The 23916-nt window shown below is 38.2% G+C and overlaps 1 protein-coding gene across 1 annotated transcript; it reads left to right on the forward strand.

The window, feature by feature from the left end:
- Positions 1–15353: 15353 nt before the first annotated feature.
- Positions 15354–16718, forward strand: LOC145008531 (uncharacterized). Its single transcript, XM_078967117.1, has 3 exons — positions 15354–16075; positions 16188–16404; positions 16528–16718. Exons 1-3 carry the CDS (start codon positions 15892–15894, stop codon positions 16529–16531), a joined length of 405 nt encoding a protein of 134 aa, XP_078823243.1. The 5' UTR covers positions 15354–15891; the 3' UTR covers positions 16532–16718.
- The last annotated feature ends 7198 nt before the right edge of the window (positions 16719–23916 follow it).

The following is a 23916-nucleotide window of genomic DNA, read 5'->3' on the forward strand; positions in this document are numbered from 1 at the left end:
TTTCAATTAATACACCTACCAGTTACATACCGAGTTTTACAAATCGCTCTTTTACATTTATAGAAACAAACAAGCATACTTACGGATCTTCACACTTTTCTATACAAAGTTCTTTTCAGAAAATATCGGATTTTCTGGTGATTTTCAAAACAATACAAACCACTATATTTCAAACATTACTTATGAACTCACCAACATTTCATATGTTGACGTTTTTCAAAATACTTGTATTCTCAGGTAACAGGTAAATCGAAGGGAAAAATGTACCCGGTGATGTTTTGTTGTTTGTCTATTCAGTATCGAACAATTTACTTTTTGGGAATGTAATGTTATGAAACAATGTATTAAATATAAACACTACCAGTTGTACTATTCCAATGCTTGGTATTGTATGATGTTATGTTTCATGTATATTCATTGTGATGGTATTCAATTGAGTCACAATAGCCCTCGGACGTTTCCGCCGCCTGGTTCGGGGGTGTGACACACTGCACCTTCACCAGCTCTACAACCTTGTTCCTCAAGGTTTTCGTCTTCCGATCTAAAATTGCCACCAGTCTCTCAATGTAATTCAGGCGGTCATCCACCTGAATATCCTCTAATGGTACAACTGTGGAATCATCTACTAAAGACTTTCGTAGCTAAGATACATGAAACATGCTATGAATCTGACTGAGCTGGAAGATCTAGAAGATACGCAACCCGGCCCACCCGAGCCAAAACCCTGAAGGGACTAATATACCTGGGGCCCAACTTGCCCCGCTTCCTGAATCGGATGACACATTTCAAGGTGCACCTTCAGGAGAACCATATCTCCCACCTGAAACTCCAAATCTGACCGACGCCTATCAACATAACTCTTCTGCTGACTCTGAGCTGTTTGGAGCCTGCTCCGAACCTGCTAAATCAGCTAAGTGGTCTTGAGTACCACCTCAGTACTCCCCATACCCCGCTGACCGACCTCTCCCCCAACAAATTGGGGTCTTGTATTTTCTCTCGTAGAGCATCTCAAAAGGAGTTCGATTAATGCTAGCGTGATAACTGTTGTTATACGAAAATTCCGTTAATGGAAGATACGTATCCTAACTCCCACCAAAATCCAACACGCATGCACGCAGCATATCCTCAAGGTTCTAGATAGTCCGCTCACTCTGACCATCGGTCTACGAATGAAATGTTGTGCTGAAATGGAGACGAGTACCTAACTCATCATGAAACTGCTTCCGAAACCTAAATGTAAAGTGAACATCCTTGCCCGAAGCCACTGATACTAGTACCCCATGATGTGCCACTACCTCCCTGATATATAAATCTCGGCCAACTTCTCTGCAGAAATACTCTCCTGGATCAGAATGAAATGCGCGCTCTTGGTCAAACGATCCATGATGACCCAAATAGAATCCAATCTGCACGTAGTCCTGGAAAGCTTCGTGATAAAATCCATAGTGATGTCTTCCCATTTCTATATGGGAATCTCCTCGGCTGCATCTTGTCATGAGGACGTTGATGCTTGGCTTTGACTTTCCTGCAAGTTAGGCATCGCTCAACATACCATGCCATATTCCGCTTCATGTAGGGCCACCAATAACCAGGAAGAAGATCCCTATACATCTTCATCACCCCAGGATGAATGGAGAACCTCGACTTGGGCCTTCTCCATAAGAAGCTGACACACACCACCCTAATAAGGAACCTAGACTCTTCGATGTAGAGTAAACAATCCCTGACTATCATAATCGAAGGAAGCCACCTGACCTACAATGTGCTCACTCTTCCGGTGTCCTTCCTTCATAGCATCTGTATGTGCCTCACGAATCTGCTCCAATAATGGAGTAATCACAATCATCCTCAAATATATATCTCTAATCAGAGTCGCGACCGCCTTACGGATGAGGGCATCACCACGAACTCATAATGGTCATATCGAGTCTGGAAAGATCTCTTCTACATATCCTCATCCCTGACCCGCATCTAATGATAACCTGATCACAAATCAATCTTGGAAAACCAAGATGCACCCTGAAGCTGGTCAAAAAGATCATAAATCCTCAAGAGTGGATAACGGTTCTTCACCGTTACCTTACTCAACTTATGGTAGTCAATACACATACAATGAGACCCATCCTTCTTCTTCAGAAACAGAATCAATGCTCCCCAAGTCAAACTGAACTGTCTAATAAACCCTTTGTCTAACAGCTCCTGCAGCTATGTAGACAACTCCTGCATCTTAGGAGGAGCCAAACGATACATTTCTTTGGCTATCGGAGTTGCACCTGGAACCAGATCAATCCTGAATTCCACCTACCTCTCTGGAGGTACCCCAGGAAAATCCTTTGGGAACACATTCGGATAATCCTGCACAATCAGCACATCATCCACGGTCGCCTTACCCTTATCCCGGGTATCCATGACATAGGCGATGAAACCCGAGCAACCCTTATGAAGATAGCATCTGACCCTCACTGTAGAGCACATAACATGCCCAAGATGCAGTCTCTCACCCTAAATCACCAACTATCCCCCACTTAGGGTTCGAACCAAAACTAACTGTTGCTCATAGTCGATCACCGCCCCATTAGGGCTCAACCAACCCATGCCCACGATGAGCTTGTTCCTGCACATAGGGATGGGAACCAAATCAATCGGATACTGCTCGTTGAATAACTGGAGAGTACAACCTCGATGAACCCTCACAACTCGAACCGTTCTGTCATCAGCAATCTCAACATCAAGAGGACAATTCAGCTCCCCCAGAGCTCTGAAAAATCTATTGCTAAGCGCAAGCGATACAAAAGATCGGGTAGCCCCCGAATCAAATAATATTAAAGCAAAGATACCGTTCAGAAGGAACAATCCTAAAATGAAACATATAAACATGAGCAAACAATTCAATACAAATAAAGAGATAAGTAGAAGATTACATACTTGTCACAACATCGGGAGCTGCACATGCCTCCTTTACCGTCGGCTGGAAGGCCCTACTCTTCGGTGCAGGCGCATCTGCCCGGCCCTGGCGGCCGCCAATGATCCGAAGAGTCGTAGGAGCAGGTGCTGACACCGGTCCTGTTGTAGCCAAACTCGAACATTGGTCCTTCTTTTGGCCCCTCTGATTGCAATGAAAGCAAATCAGATCTGATCCCTGGGTGGTGGTAGCAATACAATCTTTGCTATAATGACCAATCCGGCCACACTTGAAGCAGTAAGAACCACCACCACCACTCCCACTCTTGCATGAACCCTCATGCGTCCTACCGCACTTGCCACATCGGCTACGACCCTGATGACCCCTCGACCTGGAATATTGTTGGGTCAATATTATGGTTTATACTTTGCTTTTCTAGGAAATTGATTTGTTATGTAATATCTTATGTGTTTACGGTCAAGTTTATGGCCAAGGAGGTGTTTACTGTCATAAACTGGTTTACGGCCGTAAACCCTGTTTACGACCCATGTTTACCCGACCCATATTCTCATGTATATATATAGGGGTGAGGGGTGAGGAAAAGAGTGATGAACACCAAGGAACTTCAGTGTGTGCATTTGAAGGTGTTCTAGAGAGAGAGAGAGAGAGAGAGAGAGAAAAGAGAGAATGTGTGTTAGTGTGTGTGAATCTTGTATCCGGATCTTCATTCATAATCATATTATACAAGATTCATCATCTTCTTCTTCTCCTTCTCTTCTATTTGATCTGACTTCATCCGTTTGATTGGGATTCCGCACCATCAAACGGATCTGATTGATACACAAGCAGATTAGGGACTAACAATTGGTATCAGAGCTTGGTTATATCAATCAATTTTTTTCAGGTCTGGAACTTATTTGATCTGATTTTGAAAAGAGAATAATGTTTTTGGATAGATCTCGCAAAAATAAGGGGGGTTTCTTCTTCGCGTTTTTCGTAAAAACGAGTTTTTGATCTAGTTTTGGAGCAAAAAATGTGAAAAAAAAACGTTGTTTTTCGTCAAGAACAGCGATTTCTGGAGAGTTTACGGTCTTTAAAGGGTTTACTGGCCGGAGTTTACGGCCGGAAACCGGTCGCCGGAGCTTGCGGCCGGCGGTTTACGGCAGCTGTTTGCGGTCTTGGCTTGGAGAACGGCGTCGGCTCGGTGGACGGAAGTTGCGGCTCGGTTCAGCAGCTTGGCTCGGATCGCAGCTACGGAAGTCATCTTCAAATAAAAAAAAAAGGGACTCGAATTGAGGGTGCCCGGAATCGAACACGGGACCTCAAATTATTCAGTCAGTGCCTTTTCTATCTTGGCTAGCATAGGACTTGTGATTTACTTTCGAAATATTGAACTTAAACACTCTCTGCCGCTTCAGAGTTTCGTATGTTTTACATTTTTTGCCCAAAAATCCATTTCTTTTATTTTTAAGTTCCATTTTCATCCAAAATTTTATTTTTAAATTTTTAATTTTTAATTTTGACTTTTTACTTAAAATTTTGAATTTGACTTTTAAAGTTTGACCTTTGACTTTAAACTTTGACTTTTTCATTTAACTTTTAAATTTTCAAATTTAGCTTTTCGGTTTGACTTTTAAGTTTGACTTTTCAAGTTTGACTTTTTAAATTTGACTTTTAAGGTTGACTTTTGAGGTTTATAGTCAAAGGGCATTTTTCTTGGGTTTGACTTTCAAGTTCTAGTTGTGCTTTTAATAGTTTTTGAAGTTTACGAGGAAATTGAAAACATGAAAGAGAGTCGTCAGGGGATTTTAAGACAAAATTTCAACATGGTCGATTATATCCCTGGAGAAACCCTGGAAGCTTAGTTGCAACAATTTACTACACTTACTATTGAGATGAATATAGATGGGATCTTCTTGACCAAGTCTGAGATAAACAAAAAGTTGCTGAATGCACTTCCGAAATCGTGGGATATGGACGTGGCTGACATCAAAAAGACAAAAGATCTCAATCGTCTTAGTCTGGCTGATATAATTGAAGAACTTAACGCTTTGAATTGTCGAAAAACAATGAGTTCCACAAACCTCCCGGTCAATGAAGTTTCATGTTCTTAATCATGTGAAGTTTCATGTACGCTATCTAATGAAGATACGATTAAATTTCTTTGGGAACAAATTGATTTATTAAAAAGGGAAGTTGAGGACCTGAGATATAAAAGATATCAACTCAGGAAATGACAGAAACCCCTGAAGGCTGAATTAGAAGCAAAAACCAAGGACTTTATGAAACTTCAGGAAGAGTATAGCAACAAGTGTGTCATACCCTCGGCCGAGGCGGCGGAACACGCCGGGCTGTATGACTAAGTTCATGGATCACAGACAAATTGAATATATAGAACAAGTACAACAATAAACAAAATAGCATTCATGTTCCATCTTGATATTTAAATACAATGTTTTTTTTACAAATAATAATAATAATACATTAATTGCCTTAACAGGTAGGCATATGATACAACGACAAATAAACTTGGTCACCTGTAATCCAATCTGTCTTGAATGTCTGTTTAGTGTTTTCCTGAGAATACATGTAGTTTTAAAAGTCAACACAAAGGTTGGTGAGTGTCACAGATTTTCTGCTAACGCAGTAATACTTTTAATAAGTCTAAAAAGTAGTAACTTTGTATGTATAACTATAACAATAGTTATAAACAATATTTGCAAGGAGTCTTTAAAATCCAAGAATGTATTTTGATATGAGTAAATTCATGTTTTTAACATTTACTTGCAATAACTCCTTAAAAGTCAAAATGAATGTTTTGTATAAGTAACTTACATACTTAAAAATGTACTTGTAATGACTTATTGAAAGTCAAAATTAATGTTTTGTATAAGTAATTTCCTTACTTCAAATGTACTTGTAGTGACTTCATTAAAAGTCAAAATGAATGCATTGCATAAGTAATTTTCATACTTAAGAATGTACTTGAAGGCAACGAAGCCTATGGTTGTAGTAAGAGAAAGAGAAATTTGTGTTTGTAATAACTTCATGAAAGTTTAAATATATCCATTGTATAAGTAACCACTATACTTAAAAATAGTTCTGACAACAACCAAACCTATGGTTTAAATGAAAAAGTGAGAGAGATTCGTGTTAATGTTTTTAGTGAGTTCTATAATCGAGCTATGGACGAAAAGTACCCCTCCCTACGACGCTTCATTGGACGTCATAGTAACGATCGTAGACACATATCACCTGCTTCGATTGATCAGTCGATGGTTGTAGCTAGCAACCGCAGGTGGGGTTGTCGACCCCATATAGATCTATACATATGTACCTCGCTCCGAAGATTAACGATTATAGCAGTGTGGGGCAGGCTAAGTAATTAAACTCAGCTAATGAATAGTAGCGTCTCACTCAAAAACCATTAACGAAAAGTTTGTGAATAACTCTCAGCCCTAACTTAATTATAGTTAAGTACCGGGCATAATGAATTTCGAAGTATAGCATTTGTAAAAGCCGAGTATGGTTGACGTATTTATAAAAGTATAAATTACTCGCTTTTATAGAGATATGTATTTCAACATAACGGACTCGTATATGTGTGTAAAGCCATGCATAAAAGTATTCATGTATAGAAGTCTTGAAACTTTGAAATACTTTAAACTGGTAGTATGCATATCATATAAGACTAAAAATGAATGTTTCAAATTAATGAACATAGGTACATGTATAAACTTTATGCATATAAACATATAAATATACATGTATAGTAATATCTTGAACCACTGAAATACTACACAATTTCATAACGTACTTGTTATAATACAAAAATCATAAAACCTTGTATCATGTAGTATTTGTTGTGTGAAATCGTTATTTCACAATAAAATAACCATAATACGTATACGAAAATTTATACTACTCTATTCGTAACAATATAGTAAATTGTTAAATAATAATATTTTTATAAACTAGGTTTTTCGCATAAAAAGGTAATATATTTGTATAAACAAAATATATAGGCACATGTATTTCCCCCCAAAATAATATTGAAAAGGGGCCGTAAGCACTCACCCTTGAAGCGTGAGTTCCAATCGTTCGAAGTCGGTTCCTTTTGAGAAACTTGTCGTGAGATTTATTACATGACATTTCTCGTTCTTAACACGAACCACCGTGTATATTTATATTACCTAATAAAACCAAAAAGTACTTTTGGTATTAATTATTAAGTGTAGGGTGGTTTTTGTTAATACAAATAATTTCAAGGGATCGATTTTGCTAAAATCATTCAACAAGGGACTGATCTTGTAATCTGTTTACAAGATAGGGACTGAAACTGTACATTCTCAGCCTAAATTACAGTTTTCGGACCCATCTTGCTAGGATTTTCGAAGGAAGGGTCTGTTTTTGATTATTTTGATGGCAGTTTGACTTAAGTGAAAATCATTTCACAGGAGGGACCGGTTTCGTAAATTCATCTAACTTGAAAGGTTATATTTAATTAAATGGGATTCAAGTTTGAACAGTTCCCTTTATTTACCAGTCGTGTTTATTTTCAGTTCAAACAAATGGGAACGAGACCCACGACCTAGGTCTCACAATTCCGACTGAAGGCAAATCGAATGAGCGTCATAAGTAGAAATTTCACGATGGTGGTGGTCGATTGAACACTTACAGTGGTGGTTTATGAACAAAACGGACAAGCGACGGCAGGAGTCCGATAGATGTCGATCTTTAGTCGATCGATTTGCAAGAGATGATGGTCTCCGGGGCGACGCGAAGAGGAAAGAAAAACGGCGAAGCTGTTGTGGCCTTGGTGGTTCTGCTCGACGGAAGGGAAAGAGGAGGTGGAGGCAGCAAGTCTGTTTCTTTCTGATCCATGGCGAATAGGGTATCTCGGGTTATGACTAGGCTGAAGGGGGAGATGGGTGTGACGGGGCTGCTCCAACAGCCTCGTCTTCATTTCTTCTTTTCCGTTTTGCGGGAAGGGTGAAGGGAGGGAGAAGAAGACGGTGATCGGTGGTGTTTGATTGAGGAAAGATGAAGGGATGTACTGAGAAGTGGCGATCCATGAAGGAAAATGGTAAGTAGAGGCGGTAGTTTTTGGTTTTCATCGGACTCAGTGGTTGCAGTGATGAGGTGCAGGTCGACTGCCTCAATGGAGCAATCACTATCTCCGATCCTTTGCTTGATCGACGAAGGAAAGACGAAGGCTACCTGTAGGCAGCTGTTTGTTGATCGGGGAAGGCAGCTTATCAACACAGGTAAGGTTCCTCTTTCTTTCCTTTTCTTTTTGATTTGTCAACCATACAAATGATGATTGATACCAGTAGAATGATTGATCAAAAGAAGTGTTTGAGTTTCTTTGTTTGACAGAAATCGTTAGGTTGTTTGGTTTGGGTGATTCAAAGAAATTGAAGAAGGGAGAAACAATTGTTTTGTTGTTTCATTTGACAGAGAAGGAGGAGTACAATCGGGATTGTGAGATCAACCGGAAAGGATACTTAATATCAAACTTCCATTTGGAGGTGTTCTTGGTTGGGAATGAAGGTGCAAGCAGATACAAAAGGATCGATCAATTTTTTTTTCTCTGTAAGGGTTTTATTTTTGTTTGATTGTTTGTGAATTAGTATTTGATAAGTAGAAGCAATACCATACAATGCTTTCCTTACCTGCCTATGAATTGTGTTGAACTGTGTGTGAGCTGTAATACAGGTGAAAGGAAAACGTGGGGATGAAGGGAGAAAGGTGAAGTGTAATTTGAGTGTTCAGGAAGAGGTGAAAAGCACTTGGGTGCACACGAGTGATCAATTTTGTTGTAATAATTGTATATAATAAAATTTGTAAAATAAGTGTAAAATCAGTATTGTAATTGTTTATTATTAATATCATTATTATTATTGTATTATTTGTAATTAAATAATTTTTCTATGTATTTTATGTATGCATTGCTTAAATTGGAATGTGGAGAAATACAATATATTTAGCTTGTTTTCTTTTATCCATAAATGGATATATATTTGAGGATATATAATTGATTTGAAAAATCTTATTAGTATACACATGTATGTATATCTTTCTTTTATTATGAGTTGTTACATAATTTATGTAACAACTATGTATAATATTAAGCACAACTATGTATAATATTAAGCTAATACGTTGGAAAATGTAGAATCATTAATTTGTTAAACATTGGGGTCTTAACTTAAAAATTATAAGAGTATTTTCATTGTTTAACTGGTTTGGATTTCTATATTTTTTTTTTCCGAAACACATCACCGACCATATAAATCATGTCGAAATCAATATTATCATGTTTCGTGGTTAATAAACTTGAAAACGTCTGATTTTTCAACTTTTATAGATGTTTTTATCAAAAATATTTCAAATATGAAGTTAAATATTAAGCAATAGCCTTAATTCAAAAATACATTCAAAATTTCTATTCGAGGTGCGCAAGTCCTTCAATGGTTAGAAACGGTTTTTGATAGTTTTTAAGAAAATCATTATTTTACTAGTTTTCGATTCTTAAAACGATCGTATCCTTCGCATACAAACTCCATTTTGGACGTTCTTTATATTTTTGGAAACAGGGAAACGAGTTGTAAGAGACTAGAGTGTTTGTTTTTCTCACAACGACTTAATATGATATTTTAGTTTTTCAGGCGCACTCCTAAGGTTGTCGTTTGAGCTGTTTGATTTATTTGTCAAATTAAACATTTGGAAGTAAGATGCCATCTGGTATCTTATAATAGTTGAAATAACTCATTTATTTTATATTAGATGCACCAAAACTCAATGATTCAAACTACAAAGAGACTTACTGTGAGCTTGACCGTTCACTGTCTTTGACCTAAATTTCAGGATGTCACATTACCTCCCCGTTATGGGAATTTCGTCCCGAAATTATTATGATCTAGAATATTTAGTTGCACTATCGTTTTGTTTTACTAGAGGAGGGAGCATCGCTTAAAAATTGTGGATACTTTTGTTTCATTTAATCCTCACGTATCCAAGTATACTCTGACTCTCTATAAGAGTTATATCGGACATTTACTATAGCTATACGACTTTTTTTGAGGCTTTTGCTTTCTTAATCCATGATCTCCACCGGTTACTTAACGAAGTGAAGTTTAGTGCTGATGTGGATCTCATCGAGAGGAAAGCCAAGGTTATTATTAGAGCGACACCTTTGAAATTACATGCGTGGGAGGTATCGTGAACTTTGTTAAGTTCTTGAGGTAACTTGAGTTTGTAAGTCATCAAACCAACCATTGCCAAGAATTCAAAAGGTCTGATGTAACGAGGGTTTAGTGTACCTCGTTTTCCCGTGAATTACTGAAGTTTATCACCCAAGCATGGGGGCACGTATTCTAAATTTTGTATCGTTCTTTCACTTTGTTCACCCTTTTGAGGATGGTAGGTTCTACTCACATCGAGTTTTGGTTCCTAGAAACCTTTGTGATGACTGTCAAAATATGGAAGTGAATCTACTATCTCGACTCGAGATAATACATATTGGTAGACTATGAAGCCTGACTATCTCTTTGAGATAGGTCCTGGTGAGTTTCTTTATCTTGTCAATTTCTTTGACGGCTAGGACATAGACAAGCTTGATTAAACAATCAACCATTACTCAAATGATGTCATAACCACTTAAAGTTCTTGACAACTTTATTATTAAGTATGTGGTTATTTCGTTTTGGGTAGACCTGATAGTTTGTGGTACTTTGCTTGCTCTTTCCTGGTAAAAGCATCTGCTACGAAGTTTGTTTTTCTAAGGATGATAACGAATTTTGCATTCATAATCATTTAGCAATTTGACACACTTTCGTTCCATAGAGGTAGTGCCTCAAAGTCTTGTAAGGAAAACACTACAACTCCTGACTCTAAGTTGTGAGTAGTGTAGTTGGTCTTGTTTGGTGTGAGTTATATGGATGCATATGCAATGACTTTATTCTTTCTGTATTAGAACGTATCCCAAACCTTGGTGAGATGCGTCGCGGAATACTACAAAGTCTTTTGTTCCCTCTGAAAGAGACACAATTGGTGCACTGCATAATAATTAATTCAATTTCTGGAAGGTAGACTCTTGTCTGTCTCCTAAATCGAATTTATTGTTTTTCTAGCTTTGTGCGGTGAGAGGCTTGGCTATTTTTGAGAAATTCTCGATGAATCTCCGATGATAGTCTACAAGCCCTATGAATTGGTGTACTTCATTTAGCATCAATAGTCAGTCCGAATAGTGACTGTACCGAGTCCTGAATGTTGTCTTTGGAATGTCTGCTTCTTACACTCTGAGTTGGTGGTAGCCGGATCTTAGATCGATCTTTGAGTAGTAGCTAGATCCTTGTAGTTGGTCGAACAAGTCATTGATCCTAGGGAGTGGGTATCTGTTCTTGACGGCATGTTTGTCCAACTCTCGATAGTTAATGTATATCCTGAACGATCCATCCTTCTATTTGACAACAATACCGAAGCTCTTCATGAAGAGAAGCTTGGCCGGATAAAGTCTCTGTCAAGAAGTTCTTGGAGTAGAATGGGTATTTCTTGCATTTTCGATGGAGCTAGACGACAAGGAGATCTTGTCATTGGTATTGCACCCATGATTAGGTCGATTCGGAATTCAACCTGTCTGACTAGCGGTACTCCAGGAAATACAGCCTGGTATCGCACACTTGAATAATGTCTTTGATTTCCTTATCCTTGTCTTGCATATCCACCACATGGCCCAAGAAAGTGAAGCGTCTTTTCTGCAAATACCTTCTTGCCTTCATGCAAGAGATGATTCTTAGATTCTTTCTTGATTTCCCTCTGTAAATCATGAGGGCTTTGTTGTTTGGTAAAGGTAGTCGAAGGATTTTTTCGTAACATTAGATATCTGCTTGATGGAGCGATAACCAATCCATTCCAATAATCACATCGAAACTTCCAATGGTCATAGGTACTAGGTTGACGTGAAAGGCGTGGTTATTCAGGGACTTTCTGCAAAACTTAGAGGTATGACCTCTCAAGTTACAGATGTAGCAGTCCATGCAATCTATGAAATGTTGGAAATTGCACTTGGTACAGTAGGGTAAAGTGCTAAAGTAGGATTTTGATTGAGTAGGTGTGTTTGTGATTGCGATGTACACAACTATAGGTTCTGGACTGGGTTTGCGGTGCTTGAAGTTCCCATTTGACTTGCCATGGATCTTTTTTTTTTGTACTCCCAATATGGCTCTTTTTAATTTGTGGGGTTATGGAACCCTGACAGATACACTACTCAGTTAATTGATAGGTTAATTGCTTAGCACTGTTAAAGGTAATGGGTCTGGATGCAGTAACTAGACCGTGAACTAGTAGAGTTAATCCCTAGATGTACCTTTCGGTATTTTTGTATTATGGGTTCACCATTCCCGGGTAAAGGTTTGCGAGGTCGTTCAATCAGAAAGTACAACCAGTCACATCCGATCTTTTTATGGTAAGGTTCCTAATTATAGAGAGACAGTTGAAACCTACCGATTTCAAACGATGGAGAGAGAATTGAAATTTGGAGACTACTGAATGATCGATTAGGAACTATGGGTTTCTCTGCTACGACGGTAGCAGAGCCATTGGTTCTTGGTTCTTCCTTGGATTTAGGTAGATTAGGAAGATCTAAACGTTATACCAGATTTTTTTTAAGTGTATTTTAAGATGTATACGTTGTTCTAGGGTTGATATAAGGTTTCTAAAGTACTAGGTTCCTGCAGCGAATCTTGATAACATCCTTTAATCTCTAAAACTTTCAACCCTTGTAGTCTGTCAAACTCCTGGCTCAAGGTTTGTTGTTCACCGACCCGACCATAAATAACATAGGCGTACGTTCCAGGTTTATTTATGGTATGGCTTATGTACGGTACTAACCTTAATTGAGGCGTTTGACCTAAAGGGTTGAGTTGATAGTTTTAGTTGGAGGCATGTTAGAATTTTTATTAAGTTTTCTCATCGCGGGTCAGAGTATATATATAACTCTTACATGTTATTGTTGATGGGGTTTGTAGTATTATTAATTTTTGTTTTGTACTTCCCGACTACCGAGCACAAATGTGGGCCAGACATGAAGTACTGTAAGTAGTCGAGAAGTAGTGTTATTAATATTAATAATACTTTTATAAGAAGCTAGTTGCTATAGTTGTATTCCTCTTTTGAGGATACGAGTTCTCTATAGCCAATTTAGCTCTGATACCAATCTGTCACACCCCCGGCCGAGGCGGCGGAACACGCCGGGCTGTATGACTAAGTTCATGGATCACAGACAAATTGAATATATAGAACAATTACAACAATAAACAAAATAGCATTCATGTTCCATCTTGATATTTAAATACAATGTTTTTTTTATAAATAATAATAATAATACATTAATTGCCTTAACAGGTAGGCATATGATACAACGACAAATAAACTTGGTCACCTGTAATCCAATCTGTCTTGAATGTCTGTTTAGTGTTTTCCTGAGAATACATGTAGTTTTAAAAGTCAACACAAAGGTTGGTGAGTGTCACAGGTTTTCTGCTAACGCAGTAATACTTTTAATAAGTCTAAAAAGTAGTAACTTTATATGTATAACTATAACAATAGTTATAAACAATATTTGCAAGGAGTCTTTAAAATCCAAGAATGTATTTTGATATGAGTAAATTCATGTTTTTAACATTTACTTGCAATAACTCCTTAAAAGTCAAAATGAATGTTTTGTATAAGTAACTTACATACTTAAAAATGTACTTGTAATGACTTATTGAAAGTCAAAATTAATGTTTTGTATAAGTAATTTCCTTACTTAAAATGTACTTGTAGTGACTTCATTAATAGTCAAAATGAATGCATTGCATAAGTAATTTTCATACTTAAAAATGTACTTGAAGGCAATGAAGCGTATGGTTGTAGTAAGAGAAAGAGAAATTTGTGTTTGTAATAACTTCATGAAAGTTTAAATATATCCATTGTATAAGTAACCACTATACTTAAAAATAGTTCTGACAACAACCAAACCTATGGTTGAAATGAAAAAGTGAGAGAGATTCGTGTTAATGTTTTTAGTGAGTTCTATAATCGAGCTATGGACGAAAAGTACCCCTCCCTACGACGCTTCATTGGACATCGTAGTAACGATCGTAGACACATATCACCTGCTTCGATTGATCAGTCGATGGTTGTAGCTAGCAACCGCAGGTGGGGTTGTCGACCCCATATAGATCTATACATATGTACCTCGCTCTGAAGATTAACGATTATAGCAGTGTGGGGCAGGCTAAGTAATTAAACTCAGCTAATGAATAGTAGCGTCTCACTCAAAAACCATTAACGAAAAGTTTGTGAATAACTCTCAGCCCTAACTTAATTATAGTTAAGTATCGGGCATAATGAATTTCGAAGTATAGCATTTGTAAAAGCCGAGTATGGTTGACGTATTTATAAAAGTATAAATTACTCGCTTTTATAGAGATATGTATTTCAACATAACGGACTCGTATATGTGTGTAAAGCCATGCATAAAAGTATTCATGTATAGAAGTCTTGAAACTTTGAAATACTTTAAACTCGTAGTATGCATATCATATAAGACTAAAAATGAATGTTTCAAATTAATGAACATATGTACATGTATAAACTTTATGCATATAAACATATAAATATACATGTATAGTAATATCTTGAACCACTGAAATACTACACAATTTCATAACGTACTTGTTATAATACAAAAATCATAAAACCTTGTATCATGTAGTATTTGTTGTGTGAAATCGTTATTTCACAATAAAATAACCATAATACGTATACGAAAATTTATACTACTCTATTCGTAACAATATAGTAAATTGTTAAATAATAATATTTTTATAAACTAGGTTTTTCGCATAAAAAGGTAATATATTTGTATAAACAAAATATATAGGCACATGTATTTCCCCCCAAAATAATATTGAAAAGGGGCCGTAAGCACTCACCCTTGAAGCGTGAGTTCCAATCGTTCGAAGTCGGTTCCTTTTGAGAAACTTGTCGTGAGATTTATTACATGACATTTCTCGTTCTTAACACGAACCACCGTGTATATTTATATTACCTAATAAAACCAAAAAGTACTTTTGGTATTAATTATTAAGTGTAGGGTGGTTTTTGTTAATACAAATAATTTCAAGGGATCGATTTTGCTAAAATCATTCAACAAGGGACTGATCTTGTAATCTGTTTACAAGATAGGGACTGAAACTGTACATTCTCAGCCTAAATTACAGTTTTCGGACCCATCTTGCTAGGATTTTCGAAGGAAGGGTCTGTTTTTGATTATTTTGATGGCAGTTTGACTTAAGTGAAAATCATTTCACAGGAGGGACCGGTTTCGTAAATTCATCTAACTTGAAAGGTTATATTTAATTAAATGGGATTCAAGTTTGAACAGTTCCCTTTATTTACCAGTCGTGTTTATTTTCAGTTCAAACAAATGGGAACGAGACCCACGACCTAGGTCTCACAATTCCGACTGAAGGCAAATCGAATGAGCGTCATAAGTAGAAATTTCACGATGGTGGTGGTCGATTGAACACTTACAGTGGTGGTTTATGAACAAAACGGACAAGCGACGACAGGAGTCCGATAGATGTCGATCTTTAGTCGATCGATTTGCAAGAGATGATGGTCTCCGGGGCGACGCGAAGAGGAGGAAAAACGGCGAAGCTGTTATGGCCTTGGTGGTTCTGCTCGATGGAAGGGAAAGAGGAGGTGGAGGCAGCAAGTCTGTTTCTTTCTGATCCATGGCGAATAGGGTATCTCGGGTTATGACTAGGCTGAAGGGGGAGATGGGTGTGACGGGGCTGCTCCAACAGCCTCGTCTTCATTTCTTCTTTTCCGTTTTGCGAGAAGGGTGAAGGGAGGGAGAAGAAGACGGTGATCGGTGGTGTTTGATTGAGGAAAGATGAAGGGATGTACTGAGAAGTGGCGATCCATGAAGGAAAATGGTAAGTAGAGGCGGTGGTTTTTGGTTTTCATCGGACTCAGTGGTTGCAGTGATGAGGTGCAGGTCGACTACCTCAATGGAGCAATCACTATCTCCGATCCTTTGCTTGATCGACGAAGGAAAGACGAAGGCTGCCCGTAGGCGGCTGTTTGTTGATCGGGGAAGGCAGCTTATCAACACAGGTAAGGTTCCTCTTTCTTTCCTTTTCTTTTTGATTTGTTAACCATACAAATGATGATTGATACCGGTAGAATGATTGATCAAAAGAAGTGTTTGAGTTTCTTTGTTTGACAGAAATCGTTAGGTTGTTTGGTTTGGGTGATTCAAAGAAATTGAAGAAGGGAGAAACAATTGTTTTGTTGTTTCATTTGATAGAGAAGGAGGAGTACAATCGGGATTGTGAGATCAACCGGAAAGGATACTTAATATCAAACTTCCATTTGGAGGTGTTCTTGGTTGGGAATGAAGGTGCAAGCAGATACAAAAGGATCGATCAATTTTTTTTTTCTCTGTAAGGGCTTTATTTTTGTTTGATTGTTTGTGAATTAGTATTTGATAAGTAGAAGCAATACCATACAGTGCTTTCCTTACCTGCCTATGAATGGTGTTGAACTGTGTGTGAGCTGTAATGCAGGTGAAAGGAAAACGTGGGAATGAAGGGAGAAAGGTGAAGTGTAATTTGAGTGTTCAGGAAGAGGTGAAAAGCACTTGGGTGCACACGAGTGATCAATTTTGTTGTACATAATTGTATATAATAAAATTTGTAAAATAAGTGTAAAATCAGTATTGTAATTGTTTATTATTAATATCATTATTATTATTGTATTATTTGTAATTAAATAATTTTTCTATGTATTTTATGTATGCATTGCTTAAATTGGAATGTGAAGAAATACTGTAACGTCATAAAATTTCCAACCAAAAATTTTCATTTTTACAACCATCAAAACATGAGTAATAAGTTTAGATTCCAAAGTAACAATGTAGTCACAAACGATTACATAACAAAAGATAAAATAGTTTTCCCCGAGTGTGTGTACGGTCATGCTGGCGCCTTCCCACGGTCCTCACTCGTACCTGAAACACATAATGCAACAACTGTAAGCATAAAGCTTAGTGAGTTCCCAAAATACAACATACACACATACGCCTTTCCAGGCCTTGACCTTCCGGTCCATGTGTCTCAGGGGACTTCCGTCCCGACTGGGTAAACCTTCCGGTCCTACCCACGTCAACCCTTATAGTCCATATGACCACGCCTTCCGGCCCATATCAAACATATCATACATGACACATATAGCAAATAACTTAACACACATAAGGCATATATTTCATATCATATTCGACCTTCCGGTCACACAATCAAAACCCTTCCGGGTACAGTATAGTGAGAAGACTCACCTCGTATGCCTCGCTAAGCCGCTAATCGTGAATCCTGGAATCACTCGGGCTCGAACCCTCGAGCTGCAATCCTCCTATGATATTATAAATCTATAATTATTACTTATACCACTAAGGTGGACCATCCATATCAAGTCAAAACAGGTTGACTTGGTCAGCAGTCTTTAGACAATTTGGACCAGACTCGGCGAGTGCACAATAGCGACTCGGCGAGTCTACGCGTTTTTACCAACTCTCAAGAATTTTCCCTTTGACTCGTCGAGTACTCCCCCGACTCGACGAGTTCCACCTGGGCCTGAATCACAGGGCCACCGCGACTCAACTCGCCGAGTCGAAGGTCAACTCGGCGAGTCCCAACCTGACTCGGTCCACCTGTCAAAACCTTTCCAACTCTCTGCGACTCACTGAGTCGCCCACAACTCGGTCCGGACTACACACAGGATGGTCTCAAGGACAATCTTCAAGCGACTCGTCGAGTCTGTTCTTCAGACTCGGCGAGTCCATGCCATGCACCAGCGAAAACTGGCTTTTGCGGTCAGATCCGTTCCATACATACATAGATCTGGCCTTCCCAAGCTTATTTGTCACGTAAAGTCTTAGTCTTGGTTGCCATGCAATGCATACAAGGCTTACTTTGAAGAAACAACCACTTATTCGGCAAGTTTAGCTTCTAACTCAAAAGAATGGACATAAAGCTTGTCATGAGGGGTCTCCTGGACCTTCTTAAGTCCAGATCTAGGTTCCATGTCTCCATGGGACCTCTCATACTTCTTATTCAAGCCAAGAAATGCAAGAAGAAACCCTAGATTTGGCCCATCAACACAAAACACGAAGATTGGCTCAGAAAATTACCTCAAGAAGACCCCCTTGAAGAAATAGCAACAGATCTAAGCTCCCCAACACTTCAAGCTTGCTCCTCTCCCTCCTTTCCTTGCAATATCACACAAAATGATGAACAAAAGGCCTTCAAACACACTCACAAGGGCTTACAGACGTATGGAGGCTCTTAGGGTTCAAGGTGGCCGCATATGAGGGCCATAAGGTCCTTTAAATAGGGCTTAGGACCGGGAAATTAGGGTTTCATCAAACAGCGCAGACTCGCCGAGTCCATCCCTTGGACTCGCCAAGTCCGGATGCGAACCCCCGCTCAAAAACGCGACCCGACTCGGCGAGTTCGACCACCAACTCGCCGAGTCCCCTCACAGAATGACAAAAATATATGAAATGAAGATACCTGGGGATTCGGGCTGTTACAAATACAATATATTTAGCTTGTTTTCTTTTATCCATAAATGGATATATAATTGATTTGAAAAATCTTATTAGTATACACATGTATGTATATCTTTCTTTTATTATGAGTTGTTACATAATTTATGTAACAACTATGTATAATATTAAGCACAACTATGTATAATATTAAGCTAATACGTTGGAAAATGTAGAATCATTAATTTGTTAAACATTGGGGTCTTAACTTAAAAATTATAAGAGTATTTTCATTGTTTAACTGGTTTGGATTTCTATATTTTTTTTTTCCGAAACACATCACCGACCATATAAATCATGTCGAAATCAATATTATCATGTTTCGTGGTTAATAAACTTGAAAACGTCTGATTTTTCAACTTTTATAGATGTTTTTATCAAAAATATTTCAAATATGAAATTAAATATTAAGCAATAGCCTTAATTCAAAAATACATTCAAAATTTCTATTCGAGGTGCGCAAGTCCTTCAATGGTTAGAAACGGTTTTTGATAGTTTTTAAGAAAATCAGTATTTTACTGGTTTTCGATTCTTAAAACGTTCGTATCCTTCGCATACGAACTCCATTTTGGACGTTCTTTATATTTTTGGAAACAGGGAAACGAGTTGTAAGAGACTAGAGTGTTTGTTTTTCTCACAACGACTTAATATGATATTTTAGTTTTTCAGGCGCACTCCTAAGGTTGTCGTTTGAGCTGTTTGATTTATTTGTCAAATTAAACATTTGGAAGTAAGATGCCATCTGGTATCTTATAATAGTTGAAATAACTCATTTATTTTATATTAGATGCACCAAAACTCAATGATTCAAACTACAAAGAGACTTACTGTGAGCTTGACCGTTCACTATCTTTGACCTAAATTTTAGGATGTCACAAAGTGTGAAAATTATGATTATATTATGAGACAACTTGCTGCTGTAACTGAAGAACTTGACGCTTTAAAAATTAAGTGTGGAAAAACAGATGTCAGTTTCAAAAATTATACTGCGTCAAGTCAGACAGTCGAGTCCTTATATGAAACCCAATTAAAATTCAAAGAAAATCAAAACAAGGGTCTAAGGTATGATAGTGTACCTCCTCCTTATAATCATAACTACACATCCATCCCTATGACACAGGATGAAACTGACAGGGAGCCACATCTTCGATATGGAAAACGAGCTGGATTTGTGTCAGGAGGAGTTATTAATATTGAAGATACTAATGTTGCTACTTCATGTGCAGGTAAAGTAGTAGAAGATGAGAACAAGGAGAAAACCATTGAACAAACCAACATCTCCTTGAACTCTAAATCTGTTGCTTCGAACTCAACTGCTTCTGATCAACCTGCCATTGAGAAATACAGGTCACCAATTCCAACGCAACAGAGTTCTTGTGGCAAGTGTGCATGTGGGAACAACAAGAGACAAGGCAAAGATACGCCACCAGGGGCAGGAAGAGATAACTTCACAGTGAAGAAAAAGAGATCTTTTCACTGTTGAACACCTAGACACATTACCAGAAATTGTCCTAATCGTGCATACGTTCCCTACTAAGCACAAGGATGGAAAAACGCGCCAAGTGGGAGATACTTCAAAAGAAACCCTTCCAGGTCACGTTCAGACAATGGTGACTGGAACGCGCAGAAGGCCAAGAATGTAACTCCCAAGGCCAAGAATCAAACTACAAAGGACAAGAATCAGAATCCCAAGGACAATAAGGGAATGTCGGCCAAAAAGTCCAATCCAAGAGATGCTCCCGTGAAGCCAAAATCAAAGTCATCTCAACGGCCGACATCAAGTTCCAAGAAAGTACTGAGCCACCCATCAGATCGAAAAAGAAATGGGTTAAACCCAACTACAAATGGGTTCCGAAGGCTCAATCTCCCAAAACAACTAACGATTCTAATATTTCTATGTCTTCTGTTTGTGATAAACAGGACATGTCATGGGAAAGAGTACCGTGCAAGGATGACAAAGGTCGACCCAGTTTCAAAATGGACTGGGTTCCAAAGACCAACTGATCCCGCTCTATGTCGGAGCAGCTATGGAGGCATATCATCAGACTTCGGTTTGTTGGTGGTAGTAGCTGTTCCAGACACATGATAGGAGGCATCTCTCAACTGTACAGCACTCAGAACATTATTTGAGAGTATGTGTCCTTGGCGGGAAAGGGAAGAAAATAAGAGATCACAAACGGTGTTAGTGCTTAATGACATGAAGAATTTTCGGATCTGTTCTGAGATTACGTGTGTTGTTCTCAGACCTTCTGGATGCAAATTCAATCAGTGACTTACAGTTTGCGTTTTTTTCTCTATACTCCAGAGTTTTTCTTAAGTTGATTCGCTTTAAAGACTAATTTTTGTTTTAGGATAGTTTAAATTTGCGCATTTACTTTCGTTTCTCTCCTATGCACAAATTTAGGGGGAGAAATAAAAACAAAACAAAAATTAGAAAATTTTAAAAATACAAAAAACATTAGAAAATCAAAAAATCAAAAAAATATGTTGGTTATGAAATGTGCTTGAGGGAGATGTTTTGGGAAGACAACCTGAGTCTGCGTAACGTACCCAAAGTTAAATGGTCTATGCTCTGGTTTGATGTATCGGTAGGCACGAAAGGTTCTAAATGGACTTGACTAGGCAGAGTTGAACTTAGGAAATTTATAGACTTGACAAATTTTGACCTAGTTAGATCCGTTCATCCTGACAATACGACGCTCGGATAGGTTGAGCAGAGAGATATATATGGGAATCCACTCGCCACATTAAATGAACCCGTACTTGGAACTGTGGTTTAACTTTTCCTCGATGTGCGGATTCTGTCCTTAATTCCGGTTGGATGGGGCGACTGGTAAATTTCGATAAATTAGGTCTGTAGAATATCATTTTCTTTCTTTCCGTCTGTTAGTCATATGTTGTCTCCTTTGCGTGACTTCCAATCCGACCTGGTACACAACATATGCAACTCTATTTCTCTGCATGTTATATATATGAAACTCCTCATATCTGTTAGCCATATGCTGTCTCCTTTGCGTGAATTCTAATCCGACCTGGTACACAGCATATGCAACCTTCTACTTCTCAACCCCTCTGAAGTAATAAGTAATAGAATTCTAAATCTATCCTCTCTCTGAATGGTTGTCTGCTCACCCGGTGTAAGGAGTACTCTGGAAGTTCTTGATGGCTGGGGCATATCAGGAAGTGAGAAACATGTTCCAGTACACTTAAAATTGAACACATGCAGATTGTCTATAGATCTCGCTGCTCAATTTAGGTGGACAACAATATCCGTGGTCATCGTCAGATGAATGGTCCTTAAGATATAGTATCTAAGAAATTAGGATCATATATAATTTTTAGGAACTTAAGTTCACCTTGTCTTGTAACAAATAGTATGTCCTAACTCTGTCACAATTTTTCGTGTTTAAGTGGACAACAATACCGGCGATCGACCAGACAAAGACGTGAAGATAGAAGGTACCGACAAGTGGATAAAGGCTGTCTAAAAACTTTGATCCCAAATCACTCTTAAAGTTAGTTATCATTTTTATTTTTGTTAAATTTGTCATAGTTTCTTCTAATTTAAATATTATGGGAGAAGTAAAAATTAAAAATAATAATAAAAAAAATCAAAAAAAATTCAAAAATCAAAGAAAAATCAAAAAAATTAAAAATCCAAAAATATTTTTGTTTCTGTTTTAATTTGTGTGCTAAGTTTTCTTTTAGTTTTGTTTTGTCTTGAAAAGTGATTTCAGGTATAGATAAGACTCATGGAGTTTGTGTTGAAGATTTCTGAGCCAAAGCCTCGTCCGTGAGCATCGAAGAATTCACATTTGAAGGAGCAAGAAATGAAGATTATTCTTTTGACATTCAATCTTTCAACCTCAGAAGCAAGGTGGAGCTGCAATTGGAAGATTATGTGACAGATTGCATTAAAGCCTCCTCAATCAGTCTGCTACTATCTTTGTACCTGCTGAAGTGATCTAGAAGTTCAGTTCTCTCTGATGTTCTCTCTGAATATTCTCAAGCTGAAAGCGCTATCTTTCAAGAATCAGTACATCAAGTCTCCTCACCCGACGTGCGTTCAATGCCAAACTCTGAAGAAAAGCCCAACTGCTCAAGATGAAGTCATTCATTGAAGATAAATGCTGAAGCCAAAGCTCCCAATGAAGATTATCAAGAAAGCCAGCTACTTTTTAGGGGGAGCTTGCTGGATCATTTAAGAAAAGAAAAGAAAGCTATAAACCAAGGGGGAGTTTGTTGGGTTAATATTATGGTTTATACTTTGCTTTTCTAGGAAATTGATTTGTTATGTAATATCTTATGTGTTTACGGTCAAGTTTATGGCCAAGGAGGTGTTTACGGCCATAAACTGGTTTACGGCCGTAAACCCTGTTTACGGCCCATGTTTACCCGACCCATATTCTCATGTGTATATATATATAAGGGTGAGGGGTGTGAGGAAAAGAGTGATGAACACCAAGGAACTTAAGTGTGTGCATTTGAAGGTGTTCTAGAGAGAGAGAGAAAAAGAGAGAGTGTGTATTAGTGTGTGTGAATCTTGTATCCGGATCTTCATTCATAATCATATTATACAAGATTCATCATCATCTTCTTCTCCTTCTCTTCTATTTGATCTGACTTCATCCGTTTGATTGGGATTCCGCATCATCAAACGGATCTGATTGATACACAGGCAGATTAGGGACTAACAAATATGATACCTTAGGCCTCTTACCCAAACCCCCTGATGTCTGTACATCATTTAGATTCCTCTTCATCTCCATCTCCAGGTCAATCTCCCTCTCCCTGGATCGAGCTATCGTATCCTCCAGCGTCTTTCAACTAGATCGACTCATAAATTGTCGAATGTTGGACCTTAGCATCTCATGATATTGGGCCTTCTTCATCTCCTCGTCTGCCGCATACTGCGGAACCAGAAGCTTCGTGTCCCTAAACATAGAGGTGATCTCAGCCACCGTCTCAGTAGTCTAGCGGAGATCCTAGAATTATCACACCAACTGTTACACCTTAATAACCGGTGCAAAATCATCTCGGAACCTGGTCGAAAAATCATCCTAGATCATCCCATTAACAACATCATCACCCACAACACGACCAACCTCCCCCTACTAGTCTCGTGCCCCATCTTTCAAAATGCAGGAAGCTAGTCTAACCTTTTCCCCTTCGGGACAATGACTGGTGCGGAAAGCGTTAGCAACATCTGGTAACCAACGCTTTCTCGCAATGGGGTCCTTCACCGCATATGATAGTCTTGATGGTTTTGAGCATTCTAACACTCGTATGTGTACATGCAACCCTATAAACCTTTGATCTATGTTTTCCCTATTATACAAGCAAATATTCAATA

Source organism: Lactuca saligna, chromosome 8, assembly GCF_052625555.1.
Source record: "Lactuca saligna cultivar CGN05327 chromosome 8, ASM5262555v1, whole genome shotgun sequence".
Classification (NCBI taxonomy): domain Eukaryota; kingdom Viridiplantae; phylum Streptophyta; class Magnoliopsida; order Asterales; family Asteraceae; genus Lactuca; species Lactuca saligna.